At 39.3% G+C, this 23,862-nt stretch overlaps 1 protein-coding gene across 2 annotated transcripts; it reads right to left on the bottom strand.

The window, feature by feature from the left end:
* Window positions 1–1,836: 1,836 nt before the first annotated feature.
* Window positions 1,837–13,587, bottom strand: tspan13b (tetraspanin 13b). 2 transcript variants are annotated; one of them, XM_034126254.1, is made up of 6 exons: window positions 13,387–13,587; window positions 9,790–9,957; window positions 7,939–8,019; window positions 4,575–4,688; window positions 4,354–4,464; window positions 1,837–2,445 (listed from the first exon to the last, which is right to left on the bottom strand). In XM_034126254.1, exons 1-6 carry the CDS (start codon window positions 13,447–13,449, stop codon window positions 2,371–2,373), a joined length of 612 nt encoding a protein of 203 aa, XP_033982145.1. In that variant the 5' UTR covers window positions 13,450–13,587; the 3' UTR covers window positions 1,837–2,370. The 2 variants fall into 2 exon arrangements, with proteins under 2 accessions (XP_033982145.1, XP_033982146.1); XM_034126255.1 differs by lacking the exons at window positions 1,837–2,445; window positions 4,354–4,464; window positions 4,575–4,688 and adding an exon at window positions 4,727–5,819.
* Between the last annotated feature and the right edge of the window lie 10,275 nt (window positions 13,588–23,862).

The raw sequence follows: 23,862 nt of genomic DNA, 5'->3' as shown, positions 1-23,862 counted from the left end.
CCAGGCTATGATATAAGGGAAATATTCATTTAAAAGTCCCATCCTATATGGTGGTGCAGGGATAAGTCCTAAACTGGAAAATTAGTTTATTTCAGCACTTCCAAACTCCCTTGTTGCGAAATCAATGTTTTTTTAACGTGGTTCGGTTCGATGCCTGAGATTTTCACGTTTTGTTCTACAACATAAAAAACGACAGTAAACCCTAACTGATGAATTTCTGAAATGTATATGTGCCTGACACAGCGTTAGCTAACAAGTGGCTAAACTTGACACTTATAAACGTCATCACTTCAAACATTAGCCGCCTTTAGCTTAGCGGTGTTGTCGCCGGAGCTTATTTTCTGCAGTATTCCTAAATCAAATGAAAAAAATCCCATTGGCCTTGTCTTGGGATGCTAACTTCCAGATTGACCTACACCTAAAAAGTCATCACTGCACACTATGAAATATTTGTTAAGCCTCAAAGCTAGTTTGCAGTAAGTGGTGGAGAGTTTAAGGATCTATATTCCATCAGTTAGGCCTGCAGGGAACATTAGTGTCTCCAAGGTTACCTGAGGGCAGTGGACACCATATTTGACAGGAAGCAGTTTCCTGCTAAAGCATCCAGCAGATTCAGAGCATCCTTCATTTGGGGTCGAGTGGAGTGAGCTGCTGAACCCTCCACAATGTTTCCCAGTGAGTCTCTAACAGTGGGTGTTTAGACTATATACACCTGATTAATAAATCCATTGCTAATATACAGCTATAAACACATCGATTAGTACAGCTTTAAAGGCATCTTTAAATGTTCAGACTAAAAAAAAAACATAAGAAAAGTTCGATTTTTCATTGGCCCAGGAGTTCCCAAGCCCACCAATTTCTGCAGGACGTATTCAAGACATGGCTTGAGTAAAAGCAAAGCAATCTGGGAAGTATGCCAAATAATTAACAATACAGTTGTTGTTCATTTGTTAAACAGTATTATCAGTTTAGTGAACTCCAACAACAATCCACAGCTCATGGTTATCATTTTAACTTTGATATGACCAACATAGTATATATTTAAGTGAATTAAGCAGTGAAAATGCTTTGGCAAGGAATTTGTTCATAGCACATTGTGTTCAGTGTGTGTGTGTGTGTTCCACATCCTGGATGGGCGGGTTTACACTGTCAGCACTGAAGGCTTGTTCCTGTTGCTAGGTTACTGAGGCTCCACGCAGACTGTTATTCTGTGTCCTGAGCTGCTTAGAGCAGGAGAACGTGGCACGAGGTGGTTGGTCAGGACTTCAACTAAAATCCTCTGAACCTGAACCTAGGACAGAGATTCAGGAAAGGAAAACCAATGTCAAGTCAGCTTTTCTGTGTAGATATATCTGTAACATACTTATCCTTTCACGTTTTCACAGAGCTGATATTGTTTGAACGACAGTAAGTGAATGCATCACTATTCATGGCCCTACTCCTCATATTCAGTTTAAAGCCCCTTTATGACCGAGTTATTTGATTATGTTTCTGTGGTTTTGACTTCAAATGAACACTATATGTTAGATTTTGCTTGACATTCCACCCAAAAACTAGATGGCAATCCCAAAACTATGACGTGTAACAATTATTCAATCTAATGTAGCACTCAGTCTTCTTTTATGTATGTTAAGATACTGACTGTTAAGATACTGACTGTTAAGATACTGAATACTGACTTGGTATTTAAAACAATGAAAAATGAACTTATTGTGCTGAGCAACTTGTGCTTTGTATTTACAGAAAATCTGACCTTTAAGACTGAATAATACACAATAATGTTCCCTATTGTTTTGAATAGAAACAATTTTACAGAGTAGAAACAGAAGACAAGAAGCCAGAGAAATCAGTGTTTTATTCAGATTTACAGTAAAAAGGCTCAGACAGGTGCAGCTCTCATACAGGAGCTAATATCTGCAGAAGAATCATGCAGAAGGCCAAATGTGCCACCCACACACACACCCCCCCCCCCCCCACACACACACACACACACACACACACAGTCAAAATAATGTCATCATACCAATGTGAGGAGCAGCATTGCGTTCAGTGGGGCAGACAAACAATGAACACCAAAGGAGATGAACAGTGTTACATGAGGCAGGCTGCATAAATACTTTATAATACACAGCAGACTGCTGTACACAATAGTGTCAGTGAACTAACTGTAAATGTTTCTGATGCAGAGCTGTCACACTGGAGGCAACGTGTGTGCTGTTCCTTCACACACAAACACTTCAGAACACACTCCACTCCAAACATAATAACAGCATGTTGCAGCCCTCAGTGGAAACACAACGATCAGTGTTTTATTTACAAAGTCCATAAAAGGAGGGCAGAGGCGGAGGTGACGGAGCAGCCGGAGCTCACTCACAGGAAAGCACTGGGGTTAGCTCGAGGGTCTTTCTGGTTCCTGTAGTGGTACGTCAGCCACACTCCCAGAATCTGAAACAGGACGAAGAAACAGTGAGACTGAGAGCAAAACAATACCCTCTGTGAGTTAGAGAATAACACTCTGTTTTCTTTTGGTCATGAGGAGACCCACACCCACAGTGAATGTATCTGCTAAGTAAGCTTTTTACATGGATACACATTATATAAACCACCGACTCGACATTGATATAAATTAATTTTTTGGATTAGAGAAATTATCGTATTGCTTCTGTTAAGAAAACATTTTCCTTTCTGCAGCGTTTCCATTAACCAGTCTTCAAACACTGACAGAGCCTGTTAGTGTTTACTTCCTGTCTCTCTTCTTCTGCTGTACCCTTTAGTGTTTACTTCCTGTCTCTCTTCTTCTGCTGTACCCTTTAGTGTTTACTTCCTGTCTCTCTTCTTCTGCTGTACCCTTTAGTGTTTACTTCCTGTCTGTGGGTGCGTTTCACTTCGGTTAAATGGAATCCTTGCGTCCCTCACTTGCGTCGTTTCCCTTCGACTAGTCCCTCCCACCAGGGAAGCATGGAGAGACACAAGGAAACCACGAGAAGCAGGGAAATGAGTTTTAAGAGCAATGGGACGTCCTTTCCTCCGGAGCGTCACGTGAAGCGACGTCCGTTTGTGATGACGCCGCACAGCTGATCGTCTGACAGCAGCTCTGTCCCCGTTATTTTCACAAACACCCCCGCCTCTGTTAGTACACATTTACTGACACAAACATTTGTATCATCTGTTGTAGACCCAAATACATTAAATAAAATAAGAACTCATTCTCAAAAAAGATAAACGCCATTCTTAAAATGTATAAACGAAAAAAGTGATCATGAAAATGTTTCCAATAAATGAATAAAATGATTTTTGACCACTTTGTTGTTCAGATATATCACATATTTGTAACTGAATGATGCATTCATTGAAACAAAACACTGTATGAACTGAGGATTGACTCCCGTGAGTTTCATGTATTTTCTCCACTCCGCTGGGAAACTGCTCTCATGTCAAGAAGCATCAGATCAGTGCATGCGCTGCATCGTCCAATCAGTGAGCGATACACAGTAAGGGGGCGGAGCAAGTATCTGAGGATTTCACCGGAGGATGGTCTGGTGGTTCCTCGGTTATCGCTCCTCCATTATCGCTCCTCCATTATCGCTCCTCGATCCTCGGTCCTCCGGCAGAAATAAGAGCCATGGGACGCTACTCAAGATGGCGCAGACAAATCAACTTCCGGTGATACCGAGGACCGAGGAGCGAGGAAATGAGAAATAAGAGAAATGAAACGCACCCCCTCTTCTTCTGCTGTTCCCTTTAGTGTTTACTTCCTGTCTGTCTTCTTCTGCTGTTCCCTTTAGTGTTGACTTCCTGTCTGTCTTCTTCTGCTGTTCCCTTTAGTGTTGACTTCCTGTCTTCTTCTGTTGATTTCTCTAACGTCTTTTAACCTCTGTCCTTCTCTTGTTTATTTTGCTCTCCATTGAAGCATTTCGATAAATATAGATGGATAAATAAATAAAGCTACTTGGAAAAAGTAGTTCAAACTATTTTGAAAGTAGTTGTAATTACGGCATCAGGATACAAAAAAAACATCTTTTTGATATTTATTTTCTTGTGTATTTATTTGCATTTCATTTGATATTGAGGTCATCCAAAAGTAACAGAAAGTAATTAGGTTAAATTACTTTGATATTTGATACTCAGATCAGGTTTTTTGAACATGAGACTAGTAATTGTCACGGAAAACATTCTTAAAGTTACCCTCCCAACCCTGCCAGTGTGTGTGTGTGCTTTCCTCCCTACTCTAACTACTGCTTCTTCTGCCCCTTACATCTAACTTTTCTACCACGGTTCCAAATGCAATGCTCATTTAGTTTGACTGAGCACAGCGTGGAGTAACTCCTTAGTGTTGTAGTTGTGATGGCTCACCTCAGTAAAGCTGAAAAAGAGTCCGATGCCTCCCACGAAGCGGAGCACCTCTCCTGCATGCTCCTGGATCTTCTCTGCACAGGGCAGACACGAGTGGTTGGGAAAACACGCCTGCAGGACGACAACACACACAGCGAAGCAATGACTCAGGCTGCAGGGAGAGGGGATATTATGATCTTATATTAGTTTAAGCCTCTGAACAGGTCCAGGATCAGACTCACAGCGTCACAGGTGCGGTTGGGCTCCAGCTGTCTGAAGCCACAGCAGTTGAGGCTCTTCTCCACGTCCCTCTGAGTGCTGCGGGAGTTATTCCAGCCCACCTCCAGCAGCTGGTCCTGCAGCACACACACACACACACACACACGCGCGCGCACGTGCACGCACACACACACACACACACACACACACACACACACACACACACACACACAACACAGCACAGCACTCTTCATCTCACACCACTTTCATAAAGCACTGAATCCAGTGTTATGCAAAAGTGGATGAATACTCAGATATTAGTGAAAGTAGTATACTGTAAGTACTTAAAAAAACAAACATAAAGTACCAAAACTAAAAGTATACTTTATGGAGAATGGCCATTTTTGTAGTTTTCATATTATTACATAAGACTACATTTGTTCATTTATACTATGTTTTTATAATATAAGCCTTAAAATGAACTAGTAAGCAATGATGTAGCATAAAGTGGAAATGCTCCAGTATTGAAAAAAAAGTCTTAAGCAGAGTACTGAAGAAAATTAAAAGCAGTGTGTGTGTGTGTGTGTGTGTGTGTGTGTGTGTGTGTGTGTGTGTGTGTGTGTGTGTGTGTGTGTGTGTGTGTGTGTAATGCAAATTCATAGATTCTGGACTTTTCAAAAATGGCTGAAACGTGTAGATAATGTGAATTCCAGATTTTTTTTAAAGAGGCTTTTTTGGGGGGGAAAAATATGTCATACATGAATTAATAACCAAAGCAGAAGCTTTTTCATATGTCCCAAACATATCTGGATCAATACAAGATATGGGCTGTGAGTAGTTTTGAAAATGGCAGAATAAGTATGTGTGATCCTCTCACAGCAGTTGAGGTGTCTAATAGCTGCTGCACACAGACCTTTACATACGGATCAATTCTCCGTCTGATCTCATGGTTTAGATGTCAGCAGCATCAGAAAGGCTTTAAACAGTGACCACAAATCACTTCCACTTCATTACTGACACCACAAATACAAGGAGAGCCACTTCTTGTGAAGGGAAGATGATCTTCACCACTGCCAACAATGTGTGCTGATGGTAGTGATGGATGATATCCAGAGGTGTTCAACATGTTTCCCTGAAGCTGAGCGCTGCAGCTCTGTTCCTCTGAGACAGGAAGCCCGTATTAAAGAGCATCCGTGTTTAATCACTTCTGGAATGAACCCCCTTCCTGTCGATCTGCCTTGTCCTCTTCTACTTCTCTTAGTCATTTCCTACATGACACACAACGCCTTTCAACTACTACAGGAAAACAGTTCAATAATCATGCTGCTCACAATCACAAATGACTTGTAGGGCCTCCGCAGGCTTCGAGAGTAACAGATTACATGCAACTGGATTATGTAACCTAGATTTTCTTTCAAAAAGGTAACTGTATTCCCTTACACTAACATAACACATATGTAATCAGATTACCTTACAATTGGAGATTAGCAGGAAAACAATGTTAGAAAAACGAATTAGTTTTCTAATTACATATCCAACAGACAGGCTTGGGGAGTAACAGGTTTAATTGGGATTATGTAATCAGGATTGTTTTTAAGTAACTGTATTCCCTCACAGTTACATAACAAAAGATGCACTAAGATTACTGTTACATTTCTAAAAATAGTTGATAACTATCAGGATTACAGTGTTAGCAAAACCTAAAAAGATCATAGTGTTTGTTGTAAAGCAGGGCTATTCAATTGGCGGCCCGCGGGCCAAATCCGGCCCCGGGGTGATATTTACTGGCCCTTTGAGTATAATGTTAAAAAGTAATCCATTTTTTTTTTTTAAGATTTTTTTTTTTTTTTTTTTTTGTGCCATAGTGCCTTTATTCCAGAGAGGGTGTTACATTGAGAGATAGAGGGGTAGACAATGCCTGAGAACCCACCTACTATACTGTAGTGACAACTCCTGTCATTGATTGCATCTCTGCGTGAATGATTAGATCATTTCACCTAAATGAAATCAAATGAAACATGTAGGCCTACTGAGTTCTGAGCCATTTAGATCTATAAAGGCCTTGGGGCTATTTTGTTTGATTGAATTAAACACAATATATGCACTCCACTATGCTGTTGTAGTATTCACTGTATCTGAAGCTCTTCAATATGATTGCTCATATTTCAAGCCATCTTTTTCCCGGCCCCTTGCTTTGGATCATTTTCATCAACCGGCCCCCATTCCAAACTAATTGAATAGCCCTGTTGTAAAGGATCAGATGTTCTCTCTGCTCTTAGAGCTGTACTGTTCTGTAGGATAATACTTCAAGTGGGAATACTTCTACTGCCTGAATCTGCTTTATGGTTTTCACTTTCTTTGCTTCATTTCTTCTGTTTTTAATTCAGCAGGTGAACCTATATGTTCATAAAATAGTGTGTGTGAGCTTAACTGTGTGTATTAAACTAAGACGGAGCATTTTCTGTCAGCTCAGGTTTTATTTCTGCTTTTGTAAACTGTAGGATGGCTCATGTGTTTCATTGTTGGTGTATAGGCTGCTGTCTGAATCTGCTGAGTGAAAGGAAGGTCTTCCTATCAATAAGATCATTTCTGATCCTAAATATCATGGTTTCTTCTTTCCTAAGGTCACATTGTTCTGTTGTCTTACATAATACAAGAGTAAAGAAGTATCAATACAATGTTTAACTTAAGTTAAACATCGTATTGATACTTCTTTACTCTTGTAATTATTACACACTAAAATTAAGTGAATTGAACATTATTAGCCACTATTAGTATTGTCACTTGAGGTCATTGCACGTCATCATTCCCACACATTCATACAGAGCAGGGCTGCCATGCAAAGTAACATCAGCCCCAGTGGCTCTGTGGGACCACCATCCATACCATACTATCCATTTGGAAGAAATGGTATGATAAATACAACAGGACACGATGAACCATCCCTAACCCTGCAAAGTGGAACACTTAGCACATAGACCAATAAGGAACCATCATAATGAAATAGTCCAATTACTTTTAAAGAATGTTATGTACTTATTTTAAACCAGGGAAATAATTGTCAAAAAGATAAGAAGGAATCATTTACACAATAAAATCAATAAAAACATTAAAAACATTTAACAGTGATGTCAGAATCACTTTTTGTTCACTATAAAGATCATTTCAGGGGAAGCGCTGAACCAATGGAAGGAATGAAGAACACATTTGAGGTGACAGGGTTGAAAATGTTTCCTCCTTCCCGTGGCTTTATGAGTTGATGAATATATATGTTCAGTATAGACACACATGAAGCTGCTACAGGGGTACACGATTTGATTTCTAGTACAGTTGTCAGTGCACCCAGCTGAATGGGATTTCTCTACGTGAAGCTGCTGTGTATCGTACCTGTTGCTCTCTGTTGATGGCCAAGCAGGCGCTGGAAACAGAGAACTGCACGATGAACACCATGAACAGGACGATCATGTACTGAGCTTCACTGTCAAGGAGCAACACACACACATGTTCAGCAGAAACAACAACCCTGCTCACACACACTGTAACTCCACGCCTGATTTAAAGCTGAGCGTCAGTTAGAGCCTGGCTGAGCACGGTGTGTAACACGAGGCCGTCTGGGTCTTATTGCACTGCATACATGAATAGATTTTCCAAATCACTGAGGGGAAGAGAGGGCACTGTCCAACATTAAAAAACATTCACAGATCCATAACATACGTACAGTGCTCATATACATATCTACATATTTTGTAAGGGAAGTGGTAAGTCATGTTTGGTATAAAAACAGGAAACTGCTGGTCTGGCTCTGTCACCTAGCAACACCTGTGGCGCTCACCAATGATATACTGTATATATTACATAACATTACAATACTGTATTCTGTTTGATCCAAAAACACAAAGATCTGAAATAGTCATGTTAGATGGATGACGTGCATTTTGTGTACATATGTGATATTTAATATTTATATATACATATGACATTATAAGAGTAGCATTTTACTGTACACAATAAAAGATCTGATTCAGAGATAATTATGTTCACAGCTATTTTCTTCAACCGAAAATGGTTCCTGTGGGTATTGTCCACAGTACTGATGTATTACATGTCTAATATATGTCATATATTGTAATGTAAAGCGCTTTGAGCCCTTGGAAAAGTGCTGAAATCAATTGTCATTATTATTATTATTATTATCTCAAACTGTTATTCCACTGGTTTAATCTTTAGAGATCCATCGTGTTAAAGCAATGTTTAATCTTCATCTGAAGAGTAACTAAAGCTTTAAAATCAAATGTAGTAGAGTTACATACATTATATCCCTATTAAATGTAGTGGAGTAGAAGTATAAAGTAGCATTACATGGAAATATTAAATTAAAGTAACTTAAAATTGTACTTAAGTACAGTACTTTAGTAAGTGTAGGTAGTTACTGTCCACCACTGGTCTTTATGCTAAGTTGGCTAACCCTGTCCTGACTGCAGCTCTGTGATGAACTCTGTCAAAGATGACATTTTGAAAAGATAACTTGTAATTCATTTGACTGATATTGCAATTGCAATGTGATTTACGATATCGGAGGAGTTAATCATTGGTGCGTAATTTTCTAAAAAGGTACCAAACAAAGACATTTTGTTTACTCCGTAGAATATGACTCTCCAGAGGGAACGCTATGAAGCACAACAATCCCTCATTCAGAATAATATTCAAACATATTTTTCCGGTACAAATATTGCGTTTCTGATAAATTGTGTAGCCCTTGTAGTACTCAGTGTTGGAATCAGAGTATTATCGTCAAAATATACTTCAAGTAAAAAAGAAAGTAGTCATTGTGCAGATTGGTCCATCTCAGAGTAATATATATGATATGTTTTATAATGATTGATCATGAAAGTGTTATCAAAGCTGGTAAAGGTGCAGCTAGTTTGAATGACTTTGTATACTGCAGGGTAGCTTGTGAATTTACTCCAGGTGGAACTAAAGTCTGATTTAACACGTGATTATATTTCATCATTAATCCACATCTGTAAAGTAACTAAAGGTATTAAATACATGTAGTGGAGGAAAAAGTACACCATTTACTTCTGAACTGTAGTGGTAAAGTACAAAGTAGGACAACATTACTCCAGTAAAGTACAATTTCCTGTTAATTGTACTTAAGAACATTACTTGATTAAATGTACTTAGTTACTTGTTTACACCACTATCGGTGAGCAGTAGTCTGAGCGGTGAGAAGGATACGAAGAAGAGCAGGACCTGGTGATGCTTCATGGCTCCCATCAGGCCGGCCCCGGCCACGAAGAAGAGGAAGACCCCCACGGCGATGATGCCCCCCACCACCTGGAAACTGGAGACCAGGCCGAACCACTTCCCCCACGCCGCGATGCCGATCATCAGCAGGCTCACCATCTGCACATGATTGGTACAGTATTTTATCCCTACATTCATTTAAAGTGAATTTCAATATTAAATAAAAATATGAAGTGCATCTTCAATCAGAAGAGGAATAAAAACATCTGCATTATGTTCATGTAACCTTTGTCCCGGGTTATTCAAAACCAGAATCAGAAATCAAAAATAATATAGTAGTATACCAACATATTACACATCAATAGCAAAACAAAAAGTAAGCTAAGTACACATACTGTATAACATTGTGGAAGACATACCTGCTATCTGCTACCGTTGCAGTGCAGTAGGGAAATGTATTCAGATTCAGTTGACCTAATACAAGTACTATATTTAAAGGGACAATCACAATAACCAGTAAAGGTTGTGCATTTAACAGAACAGCAGGGACATATGCTGACATTTTAAAAGCAAACATGCTAATTGTTTATTATTTTCTACTGTCTACTTTTAAGATTTGATTAATATTACCTCTGCACTAGTTTATGAAAAAGCCAACTAATGTATAAATCAGTCCGCAAAGTAATTATGAGTGATAGCTTTCTGATAGATTCAGTGGAGTAATAGTATATAAGTATATTATATATCATAAATGTGCATGAGCAGTATGGATATAAACCCTTTTATAAATGTACAGGTTGAAATGTTCAGTGATTATGTCCAGCATACTACACATTAGGACCCACGGTGCACATTAGGACCCACGGTGCACATTAGGACCCACGGTGCCCTGTGAGCCAGAGAGCTGTGATGGTTGGAGAAGAGACAGTAATAATAACTAGAGAGGAAGAGGAGGATTTCAAGTGTCTCTCTCCAGCAGCTGGATGAGGTGTAGAGCAGTGATTTTCAACCACTGTGCCGTATCAATACAGTGGGTTGAGTCTTACTTATCCAAAAGGTTCCATTCTTGGACCATTACTGTTTTCTCTGTACATTAATGACTTGCCTAATGTATGTCCTGAGTTGAATGTGCAAATGTATGCCGATGATGCGGTCATCTTTGTACATGGGAAAAATACTGAAATAATCTCATCTTGTCTCTCAAATGCTTTGGACAAGGTCCAACACTGGCTGAACAACATTTGCTTACAGTTAAATGCAAAAACAGTATGCATGATGTTCAGTAAACGACCAGTCAAAATGGAAGGATCCAACGTGTTTTTAAACGGAGCAGAATTAGAACTAGTCCCCCACTTCAAGTATCTTGGAGTCATACTGGACTCAAACTTGACTTTTAAGAAACATATTAAGAAAGTATCCAATACTATTAAATTCAACTTGCAAAATGTTAAACAAATTAGACCTTTCTTAACTGTCAATGCTGCAAAGTCATACCTCCACTGTATGATTCTATCCCACATTGAATACTGTTTTACAAACTGGTCGTTTGCTTGTGCCACAAACCTGAAACCCATAGAACAGCTGTACAAGAGAGCTATCAAGGTGTTTGACAGAAAGCCTTATTCATACCACCACTGCACCATCCTTGAGAAACACCATTTCTTGAGTTTTGACCATTTTAAGTCTTTTAAAAGTATGTGCTTTATTTATAAATGTTTACATGGACTGCCCCCCCCCCCCCCCCCCAACCCTTAGGGGAATTCATCCACAGAAAACACACTGGACGCTGCACTAGGTCAGAAACCAGAGGAGACTGTGAAGTCCACCGCAGACGGACCACTTTTGGACAAAATGTCCTCTCCGTTAAAGGCAGCTCATTCTGGATAGCCTCCCAACTGAGATACGGGATTGTCCCACTCTCAATAGCGTCAAAGGTCAACTCAAAGAATGGTTGAGAAACAAACAGACGTGCAATCACCGCTAAATGCACTTTAACACAGGGGTATCTCCTCTTGCACTTCATGTAGCACTTGTATCTTCTCTTGCACTTTATATGTCGTAGCTGCTACATTGTACTGCCATGTGGTAAATACTTGTGTACATGCTGCTCTTGCTCTTTTGCACTTTTTGCATATCATGTATTTTGTTTTTGCTGTGTTTGTAAAATGTAATTTTCTTAAATGTTTAATGTAAGGGACTGCGGATGGAGATTAGCTCAAAGCTAAATCTGGCACTGTTACGCTTGATACATTTGACTGTTTTAAGTGTTCATTACTGTGCATTGTCCCTGCCAAATAAACGATTAAATGAAAAAAAATCACCCCAGTGTGCCGTCAGAGATGGGCAGGTGTCCGTAGGAAATTGAGCAAACTTAATCGGTCAAAAAATATTATTTAGTTGCTGCAAATAAGTTGCTGCAAATAAAGTCCAACAGTGCCAGGGTCAAAAGCAAGCTTAAACGCTAGGGATGTAACGATAGACTCAACTCACGATGATTCACCATTTTAAGTTCACAAAACTATTTTCTCACGATTTTTATTTTTTCTTAACAGAGTGAGCTGCGGACAAATTATGACTGAAAAATATTTCTGTATTTATATAAACTGTACAAAACAACGTACATGTTCTCATGTGAACTGAAACTGTAAACTGTGCAGCTGCATTTTATCTTAAATAACAAAAATATACATAATTGGATTTTGAAAACAAATCCCACATCAAAATGACTCCATCAAAAGAAAAAATCCCTTCAAATAAATTTTTAAAAACCCTCTGTTTTCTTTTCCACATTTGACTGCACTCAGTGCATATTATATTTTGTGTATTATTATTTTGAATAGCTTTTATAATTACACTATTTTCTATTTTTGGTTACGTATTCTCCTTTCTGTGTCTCTGTATGCACCAGAAAAGCAAATTCTCAGTATGTGTAAACCTACTTGGTAAATAAAACTAATTCTGATACCTCTATATTCATATTGAGTGAGTTGAATAACACATGTACAGGAGTTTACTATTAATTGAGAATTAAACTTCCAAGAAGATGGTACAGATATATCAATTCAGAATGGTCAATGATATCAGTTAATTTACTCTCAAATCCCCAATCTCACACCAACAGAAAACCACATAGCTGTTTCCTAATGTTTAAAATGGGTGGGGTGGCCCTTTAAAATGATTGAAAATCAGACCTTTTGGACCTTCAGGTGACACACACACGCACACACATACGCACACGCACGCACACACACACACACACACACACACACACACACACACACACACACACACACACACACACACACACACACACACACACACTGTGATAAGAGCTATCAGAGGTTGCAGGCAGAGACAGGGCGTCCTCCGTAATTCCATAACATGTGATGGCAGGATTCAAAGCCTTCAGAGCTGGGCTTATTAATAATGCATAAAAGAAAGCAGGCAGTAGGCTATTTTTTGAAGATGTATTTTCTCATGCACTGATCCCACAGTGAATCTCTGATTAAGTCTGCCCTCATCACTGGGATGATGGTGAATAATGGCAGCAGGCTGATGATCCATATCTCAGCCTTTTCATATACTCACAACATAGAGGATGTTGAGCGCACACAGGCAGTGTTTGGAACAGGTGAATCCCGAGCAGCCCATCTTGATCAAAAAATAAATAAATAAACAAATATAATTAATCCTCAAAGGGTTTCAAAAGGTATTCCGGCTCCAGGGGAAATGCAGAACAAAGGCCCGCAGGAATAAACGGTCGCTCGGCAGCAGGTCCAACCTGGAAAGAACGGGGCTTCATGCGTCAATCACAAACAACACACCCGGTGCAGACCGGAAGTTATGTAACACGCCTTCAAAATAAAAGCAAGTCATTTGTCGTTGAATTGCAATTCCTATGTTACCTTGAATTTAGGTAAGCTAACAATGCAGACAGTGCTGTGACTTATGCTGCCTTTACACGGGAACGTTTGCGTTTATGCACCGTATGCGTTTTCAAAAAAGTCTTCCGTTCACACGCATTCGATTCATTTAACGTGTCTGTTCACACGAGACCGCTCGACCCGCTGGAAACGCTGTAAGTGGTGCTGCTGCCGCCACAAAATACACCAAAAGCAGCGAAGAAGACCCCGGAGCTAGTGATGGGAATTCCGGCTCTTCTTGGTGAGCCGGATCATTTGGCTCGGCTCACCAAGAAGAGCCGGCTCTTTCGGCTCCCAAACGGCTCTTCAGTTTACCACATATTATACCTTTTATAATTCAATCAAATGTAGCCCTGTTTTGACTAATGATTTATATGTGTACACATCTATCACTTAAATTATTCAATACATCCTTTGTACTGAAGTATTCAAAAGTAAAAATGACATGTTTAATATCAATTATTTGCTGTGGCCAATTGTTTTCATTGCATTTACAGACCCTTGTATCTCTCTGATACCACCCAATGAATGCACAGACTTGCTTGTACCACGCTACACAAAGCAGATAGCAACACCTATAAAAACTTAAGCATAGACATTTAAAAAAAGGGGCTACTGTATCGACATTTTAAAATGATATTTAAAGGTCCCATGTCATGCTTTTCCGGTTATTACCCGTCCCCTTGTGTGTTATGAAGGTTTTTATGCATGTAAACGGTGTGCAGAGTCAAAACCCTCAAAGTACACCCTGTAGCGAGTAAAACTCTAACACAGAAAATACCTCCCCAAAACGCCTCGTTGGAGATACGTCATTGTCAATTTGATTCTTCCGGAACGGGGTGACGTAACCCCGTACCTGGAACGAAATGGACCAATCTGTGGAGCCGTTACGTTACGTCCGCGGAGCCGTTACGTTAAGCCCCCGCTGATTGGTCCAAATTGACCAATCCACGGACTTCCTCACACACAGGCAGCTCTGCTGATTTCTCCTCCCTGGCTGCAGGCTGATAACAGACAGTTGGGATCGCGGCCAAATTCTCTCTGCAGACCCATTCTCACAGCGTTTATCAACCTTTTTCTTACTCAATATCAAGCCACACTTATTGTTTTTACTTCGGCTGTGACTTTGTGTGTGCTCAGGATGAGTTTGGCTGTGTTTCGCTGTGTATGCTAAACAAGGAAACAACACCTCCACGGAGCTCAGCGCGATTCACAACGTCCCGACCAATCAGAGCACACTTTGCTCACAGGGAGGGTGGGGGCTGGAGCTATTGGAGCTACAACGAGCCGTTAAAGGCAGAGAGTGAAATTCAGTGAATACACGTAGTTTACAGAGATGCTGTATGAGAAACCAATGTGAGTTTGGAAAAATGCACAATATAAATCTATTCTAGTAGACCTCAACAATGGAATTATGATCAGTAGAAATGGCCATGACATGGGACCTTTAAAGAAAAGGACCTGACAAAACAGCAGGGCTCTATTTCAGTATTAACTATAGAAAAAAAGACAGCAACAGCTGACATCAAATCTTTGCTGAGCCCAAGGATAATCATAAATAAATAACATAGTGAAAATAAATATATTGCAATGCTCAGTACAGCAGCATCCAACCGTCTCTAATCATAAAAAAACATAATACAAATAAATGTATTGCAATGCTCAAAACAGCAGCATCCAACAGTCTCTAATCCTTGGATATTACATGTCACTGCATGCATGCACGGAGCAGCTATAGCGCGGAGATCATCATATCATTCTGTCTTGTATTACTTAACAAAAAACAAACCAAAAAAAACGTCTCGTTCGCAGGCGCGAGCCGGCTCCCGTCGTTCACTTAAAAGAGCCGGCTCTTTGAGCCGGCTCGTTCGTGACCAACACATCACTACCCGGAGCATGGTTGCCATGGTTGCCCTTCTGTTTATGCCCCGCGGTGGATTTAGCAACATGTAGTAGTTCATGTAATTCTCCATGTCCACTTGTTGCTGATGGTTGTGGTAGAGGAGCTGTAGATTTTGCACTAACATCTGTAGCATGGTCGAGCTGTAGATGTTGTACTAACATCTGTAGCATGGTCAGTAGCAGTAGCACTAGCAGTAGCTACTGACAGTAGCTACTGCTAGTGCTACTGCAGTGAGCAGCAGAGGCGGGGAGAGGTGGGGCTATGGCTTCATCTATCGGGAAATGATCGTATAGAGGCAATTACACGGAGCCGTTTGACCCCCCAGAGCGTTTCGTTTGCAAATCTATCCACCTTGGGACCCGTTATCATTTGCGGGGTCCGTTTCTATCGTTTTGTTACGGCCTCGTGTAAATGAAAGGGCTATACGCAAGAGAAACTATGCAAATACAACCCGTTTCGTTCCCGTGTAAATGCAACACTGAGCATACTTTGTCAATACCCTGGGCTTAAATCATTCAGCAGCCTGGCCGTACACATTAATACTCGATAACTCTAGATTTGAGTACTTTGTTGACAAAGATATGCCCAAATGAATTCATGAATGAATCAGTTTTGGTCTACAATAATTGTAATAATGGTGGCAAAGACGAGGTTTTCAAACAGCTGACCCTCAGTGTGGGGAAATAAAAAGCGGCTTATGCTTTATTTTGCCAGTTGTAAGATCATTTTTGGGTCCTTTTCCTGATAAGAACCGTTTCAGCTAGTGCTGATTGTTTAAATTCACACAGAGCTTGTCTGATTACAGTAAATCTCTTTATAAAAAACAAGAGGGTATGTTGTTGTGACAAGAAACCTTGATGTTGTAACCGCAGGTGAAGGACGAAGTTACAGCCTTCAGAACAGATGTTGTCGCCTGAAACCATCAGCTTATGTTTCATTTCCTGCTGAGAATGAGCCATGATGGCTGCAGGCCTACAGATACATGAATCCTCTCACCCTAGCATCATGCTATCACCTCAGCTAGGGTCAGCTGAAAATCTCATAATAATATTGTAAAGTATTGATAACAATTATTTACAACAGAGAGTTTATGACACATCATCACCTCAGTAGCGTCAAATATGATTCACCTCAGCTGAAATGCAGTTCTTTATCTTAAGTGAATCATACTGCGATACATCTGTGTGCGTGCGTGCGTGTGTGTGTGTGTGTGTGTGTGTGTGTGTGTGTGTGTGTGTGTGTGTATATATATCTGAGTTTATCTCTGCAACCCTTGGACTTACTTTCCTTAAGCCTGCCGTGTGTTACTGAGGACCAACCCAGTCTCACGGCATTTCGTGTTATAGTCACGACATTGAATCTATTGATTCGTGTTCACCAACACGATTTTCCCCTTTTTTTTGTGTCACACAGAACGATTTTAAAAGCAATGTATTTCTATTGGTAGTATGTTTCGTGCCTGCAACACGTCTTTTTGTCCGGTCGGGTCTTGGAAGACCGGAAGCTGTGGGGTTCATAAAAACATGTTCCTACTCAATATCAAGCCACGATTATTGTTTTTATTTTAAATCGTATAATGCCAGTCTCTACTGGGAACGTTTTCGTTTTTCCCACAATTAGAAGTTGCCAGTATTAAACACTGGCACACTGTTATCAAATTTAAAACATATAATTAATAAATGGGTGAAAATTGCTTGTGTCCATAATGGGCAGCATTAATATATACCCACATGCCAGCTCATTGTTACTTTGTAATTCTACTCCACTACAATTCAGAGGTTAACCTGGTATTTTTACTCCACTACATTTATTTTAGTTACTTTGCAGATTCTGATTAATGATGTGAAATATAAACAACCCTTAAATCAGACTTTAGTTACACCTGAGTCAAATTCAGGAAAGGTGATTGTCAAGTGCCAACAATCAGGAGAGATATTTGATAGCTGCTGCTTGAGAAGACTAAACATTTATCTGCAGATCCCTATAAAGTATATTCATTACTCGTTATTCTCTACTAATAGTTCATTAAAGACTGTATATAATGGCTATTTTTCACATCCCTTTCAAGATTTCAAGATTTTCAAAGGTTTATTGACATATCATATACACAACTATGTTGAAGTTATGCAATGAATGAAAGACTTGGGTCGCAGGTTCCTCAACAGCATTACAAGACATCTATCGTATCACCCCATCTAGTCACTCAGAATAAATCAGGACATTCTGATGTAGAGTTTCAAAATAAAAGACCTTTGAAGTCTCATATATGAGCTATCATCCCTTTTATTTTTAAACTCTAGAGAGTTTTTGTTTTATTCTTATCTAAAAACAGAGGGATGATAGCTCATACAATAGAGATTTCAAATGTCTTTTATTTTGAAACTCTACATCAGAATGTCCTGATTTTTTTCTGAGTGACTAGATGGGATGTCCTGCTATCACCCTGGAGTGAAATGAGTCTTTGATACTGGAGAGTTTTTGTTTTATTCTTATCTAAAAACAGAGGCATGATAGCTCATATATGAGACTTCATAGGTCTTTTATTTTGAAACTCTACATCAGATTGTCCTTATTTTCTCTGAGTGACTAGATGGGGTGTCCTGCTATCACCCTGGAGTGAAATAAGTCTTTGATACTGGAGAGTTTTTGTTTTATTCTTATCTAAAAACAGAGGGATGATAGCTCATACAATAGAGACTTCAAATGTCTTTTATTTTGAAACTCTACATCAGAATGTCCTGATTTTTTTCGGAGTGACTAGTTGGGATGTCCTGCTATCACCCTGGAGTGAAATGAGTCTTTGATACTGGAGAGTCTTTGTTTTATTCTTATCTAAAAACAGAGGGATGATAGCTCATATATGAGACTTCAAAGGTCTTTTATTTTGAAACTCCTTACATTTTACATTCACTCATTTATAATGTGGTACTTATACGTAGTTTGTTTTAAATAATTATTGATCACTTTATATAGTACATATTTCTTAATTTAAAGGTGGGGTAGGTAAGTTTGAGAAACCGGCTCGAGATACACTTTTTGTTATATTCCATGGAATATATATATAGGAATATCTTAAGTGCTTTAACAAAAAATCCATACAAAAATGTCATCTGTGGAAGCCGTAATACTGTAAAAAGGACGACCAATTATTTTAACCGGCCCGGCTAAAATAACTGGATGGCCTACCTGCCTGTCAGCCTTCCATCTGTGCACGAACTTATCTCGTGCCCTCATTGGTCATGTGCGCGTTCGTGTGTGTTGGAGGAAGGGCTCTATAAGGAAGTGGCAGATTTTCTCCGGTTGTGTATTTTCAAATGTTAGCGATCTCGAGCTGGTTTCTCAAACTTACCTACCCCACCTTTAATATGTTTTGTATGTTTTTTAGGTGTATTTGTTATTGACCGAGTAAGCGCTTTTATTTTGAACGCAGTTTTTCCAGGACTCTACCGTAATGCATAGGATATTCGCGCACCGCAATATCACGTGCGGGCTGGCTTGACTGCGTTTTCCCAAGTGGAGGCTGGCTTTCTGCTTTTCATCTTGTCCATTAAAGTGCCATATTGTTCAAGTTCAATTAAGAAACTATTAAAAGTAGGGTTTTGAGTCCGACCATTTTGATTTGTGAATAAAATATTTGTCAATAATAATTAGAAGATGAGTAATCGGCTGCAGAGCAAGCTGCTGACGTATGTGCTCAGTGGGCGTAGTTACAGAGATAAACATAACTTTTTTCTTATTTCTTAACATGATTGAGACTTATAGAACGTACACCCCTCAGGATTAAAATAGTTCTACATGATTGATTGATGTTTCGATGAGAAACATGAATACATTCTGTCTCATATATTAACTGCATATTTGCAAATTGAACAACCCCACTTTCCCCTTTTTTTGAGTGCACTTTGCTTGACAAACCCCGTGATTAGTCCTCAAGCTCTGTGATTGGTACCCACATGATAGCTAAGGTCAGAAGAGCTTTATTTAATAGCTGGTCTTATGTCTGTGACCCCTCCTGTTGTTAATTGATAAGCCTTGAAACATGCACTTGTCAAGGTTCAGAGGCACATTTTGCAAATATGGCAGTAGCCATCGATCATCTTAAGATAAGATATACTTTATTGATCCCAAGTTGGATTTTTTTTCGTTACAGCAGCATGTATAACAGTTGTAAATATGCAGTGGTGTTTCTTTGTAAATCATTTAGTATAATCACACAAATTCTGTGTTTTATATTTAATAATTCTGTGTTCTTCATTTATTGAATGTTCAATACCTGACAAGGTCGGAGATGAAAAACTTTAATTTCTTTCTCTTTAATGTTTAAATAAAGCCTAATTAGTTTGTCTGTTTTGCACATCCTCCTATTAATATCTTTGGACATCCGGCACTAAACTGTTTTAGAGATCAATTACAGTATCTTCTTGATATGTTCTATTCTATATTTCTATCATTTAGTTGGAATGCTGTTAACAGCATTCCAACTATCTGTTATTCTACGCACGAAATTCTTTATTATTCCGCCGGAATTTTGCACCTCTTCTCCTCCCGCATTGAACATCGCAGAAACTCTGTTCAAACATCAAAACGTTCAGCTCGGTCGGGAATCGATGGCTATTACTTTTTTTATTCATAACTTTCATAATTCCAGAGATACATCCCATAATTCATCACATTTTTTACATTTTAACTTTAACATTGCGCAGCTCGTTAAGGCAGAGTGCGTGATGTCAGAGTTAGAGTGGAGGACAGTTTGAAATTTGCCTTCATATTTTTTTTTTAAACTGCCATAATTCCCAAACCCTACATTCCTGAGACATAATTTTTCATGACAAACGTAGGAAAACATCTCGTAGCTTGAAAAATGACAAATAATTAAGCAAAAAATAATTAAACAAAAAGCCTCTTGAGGGCATGAAGTGACAAAAACGTTCAACATGCCTCCATTAAACCCCATTGTAATTTCAGGCTGATATTTCCTCACAGCAGCAGCCGCACACCTTTAGTTAAACTGCCAAAAAGGCCACATTATTAACCCGAAAGTACACAAAGATTACACTTCAGATACTCAACTTCCTTGACATGCTTCACGTTTTGAAATTTCACAGATATCTGTTACGGTTCTTCCACAAAACGTTCACAAGTAAGAGGTTTCAGAACAATGGAAACCTTTGATCTCTGCACACCTCGTTAGCTCAAATATAAACACCTGTGTAATGGAACACGATGATGTCATAACACACAGGTGTTCGTTTTTGAGCTAACGACGTGGTCACTGGAGTTTAACAGACTGTCTGAGCCTATTCTTTTCCGTCTGATGGAGACTTCATACTGACTTCAACATGTTCCACCTATTTTATACATTATTGGTGACACACAGCTGTCGTCGTTAGCTCAAATATAAACAGTGGCGACTGGTCATTAGGGGCAGGTACAGCCGAAAGGTGTCAGCAGAAAGTATTACAAATAATGATTACAAAGAAATAAATAAAAAAATATATAAATTAAGATCATGTTTAATCATCTGATTCGTCTGTACATTGCTGTCTGTGTTCTTCTAATTAGTGTCTACAGTGTGTGCCTATTGAGCCGTTTTGAGCCATGTGGGACAAAACCTGATCATGCCCCTCCCTCTCACTGTCTAAGTGAACGGTGACTGTAAAAACTACACTGCGCATGCTCAGAGTATTTTCCTATTTAATGTGTGTGGCAAAAAAATAATGACCATAGGGGCACTGAGCTGCCATCCCCACCATACGTCATCTCACATAATTCAGAGCTGATTGGCTGTAAGCACGTGTGCCGCGAAAAGTGTGGTGTATGAAGAGGAGACGAGAGAGCTGCAGTGACGCGTCCTAAAACCAGGAAGTAAGCTGCGCATGGCTTCCCTCGACAAAAAAGCAATGAGATTTCTCCATAGGATTTTAGAAAATAGCTCGAAATAAGATCTGTGGGAAACGTACCTGTTAGATAAATGCACGTTTGTTCAGCCGGATAATATCCACATGTCTACCCTACTTTTATAATTTTTTAATCATAAATCTATCGATTAGATTTATGATAGACTTTTGAAACTACAAGAAGATAAGGAGGACTTTTACAAAAAAGTAATAGAAATTTTTGTCCAGAAGGATAGGCAAATGGACTTCATCTTCAAGTCAAGGTAAGACCACAATTTGATTGAAAATGGGATCTTACTAAGAGAGAACAATTCAATATTTAAATGATAAAATTACATTTTTTGGGTATTGATTTAGGTCAAAATATAATATTTGTAAACCTGAAGAGTCAGGGCCAGTGACTCACCAGCCATGAACCTCACTGCACATCACTGCAGAAGCTTATATATAGACATCTAAGTTTTTTGTGCCCCACCACTTTTGTACATATAAAAACGCCACTGAATATAAACACCTGTGTCATGGAACACGATGATGTCACATTGACAGGTTTGGTAACGATGCAGCCATCAACGCATCTAACCGTATTATGGGGTGTCATCAAATGCCGTTGCCATGGCGACAGACCACTCGCCATGAAACACGATGTCGCTGTAAGTCCAATGGACACGGTCCGATCGTCCCCCAAACTTTGCTTGTATATCACCGGTCCAGCCCTCAACAGCTCTACGTCAATTATGGGGTTTCATCATATGCCGTTTCCATGGAAACACGGTTTTCTCAAAACTTCAGTGAAAATGCTCCAAACGGCCCAAAACTTCACAGGTTTGGTAACGATGCAGCCATCAACGCATCTAAGCGTATTATGGGATGTCATCAAATGCTGTTGGCATGGCGACAGATAATTCGCCATCAAGTTAGTTCAAAAGTTTGCAGTTCAAATATTCTGCTGCTTTTCCAAGCCTTTTTACTTTCTTTTCTTCTCTCATCACACATTCAAGCCCCCAGTGTTCATGTATTCTTCACTTTCTTCTTACACATTACATTTCAGCATAGCAGTTTAGCGTCAGATTTTCAGCATAAAGCATTCCCACTAGCAATTTCTTCAGGAATTGCATTCTCTAGTTGACCTTCTACTTTCCCCCTATTTTGTATGTACTCTTAATATTTTTATGTTTTTATCAAATATAACATATTCAACCAAAACATTCAATAACGTGCTTTAACCACTAGGTGGTGCGTGTTAAAAAACTGTCAAGTGTACAGCGTTAACACAATACAATATACTGCTGTTTCCAGTTTAGTTTATGATGGATGTATTTTCTTATCCACACATATATTGTTTTGATATTTGTAACACCAAATCGACAGAAAAGATGGTCTTAACATGACCCAGTGGTCTAGTTAATAAAAAATATATTATCAAACATAATAAAAACAAACTCTTATTTTGAAAATACAGCTTCCTGTGTTCGAATGAGCTGCTCCGACCCTCGGTTCTGACGGACTCCAAAAGTCCGACATTATACAATCAAACAAATAAATAAACACAAGGATAATTGTGTCTTATTGTTGAGTAAATAACAGTGTGTAGTTTAGAAAATAATACAAAATTAGAAGGAAAAAACGATGAAACAATACAGATTTCAGTATTCTGAGCCCCTAATCTCCCCCTAACAGACGGCAACAAAAGTCTGACATTATACAATTAAAATAAAGAAGTAAAAACAATAAGTGTGGCTTGATATTGAGTAAGAAAAAGGTTGATAAACGCTGTGAGAATGGGTCTGCGGAGAGCATTTCTCCGCGATCCCAACTCGTCTATTACCAACGTTCAGGGAGGTCTATGCAAGTCAATGGGACTCCCTGATAGTTGAAACTTGACGCTAAAGGCCCCCCACTGCCTTTGATAGTGACGCCAAGGGATCCTGACATAACGTCTCTATAGTACGAATTGGGAGTGAGAATGTGTTGGTGACATTGAGTCCTAAACACAGTTTAACCTCTGTCTGAGGCTTTAACCACTACTTTAACGAGTGGTTAAAGTATACCATGCGCACTGCATGGTATATTTTAACCACTCGTCCTAACAAAGAAGAAACCTTGAAACCATCACACAGAGATTATGCTTTTGGGGGGTTTCCCTCTACTGTAGTGTCTTATATAGGTTTTAATGCATGTAAATGGTCTGCAAAGGCTAAAAACCCTGTGTTCCCTCCAGAGGGAGTTTCTCTCCCGCACTCTCCCCCGCCTGAAACACCTCCAATGAACTCCTTTGTTTGCCGCAATAACAAAATGACATCACTATGTAACACTCGCTCTTCTATTGGCTAGTGCTCCA

The sequence above is a fragment of the Trematomus bernacchii genome, unplaced genomic scaffold (genome assembly GCF_902827165.1).
Source record: "Trematomus bernacchii unplaced genomic scaffold, fTreBer1.1, whole genome shotgun sequence".
NCBI classification, from domain to species: Eukaryota; Metazoa; Chordata; class Actinopteri; order Perciformes; family Nototheniidae; genus Trematomus; species Trematomus bernacchii.
This window is presented reverse-complemented; position numbering and strand designations above follow the sequence as displayed.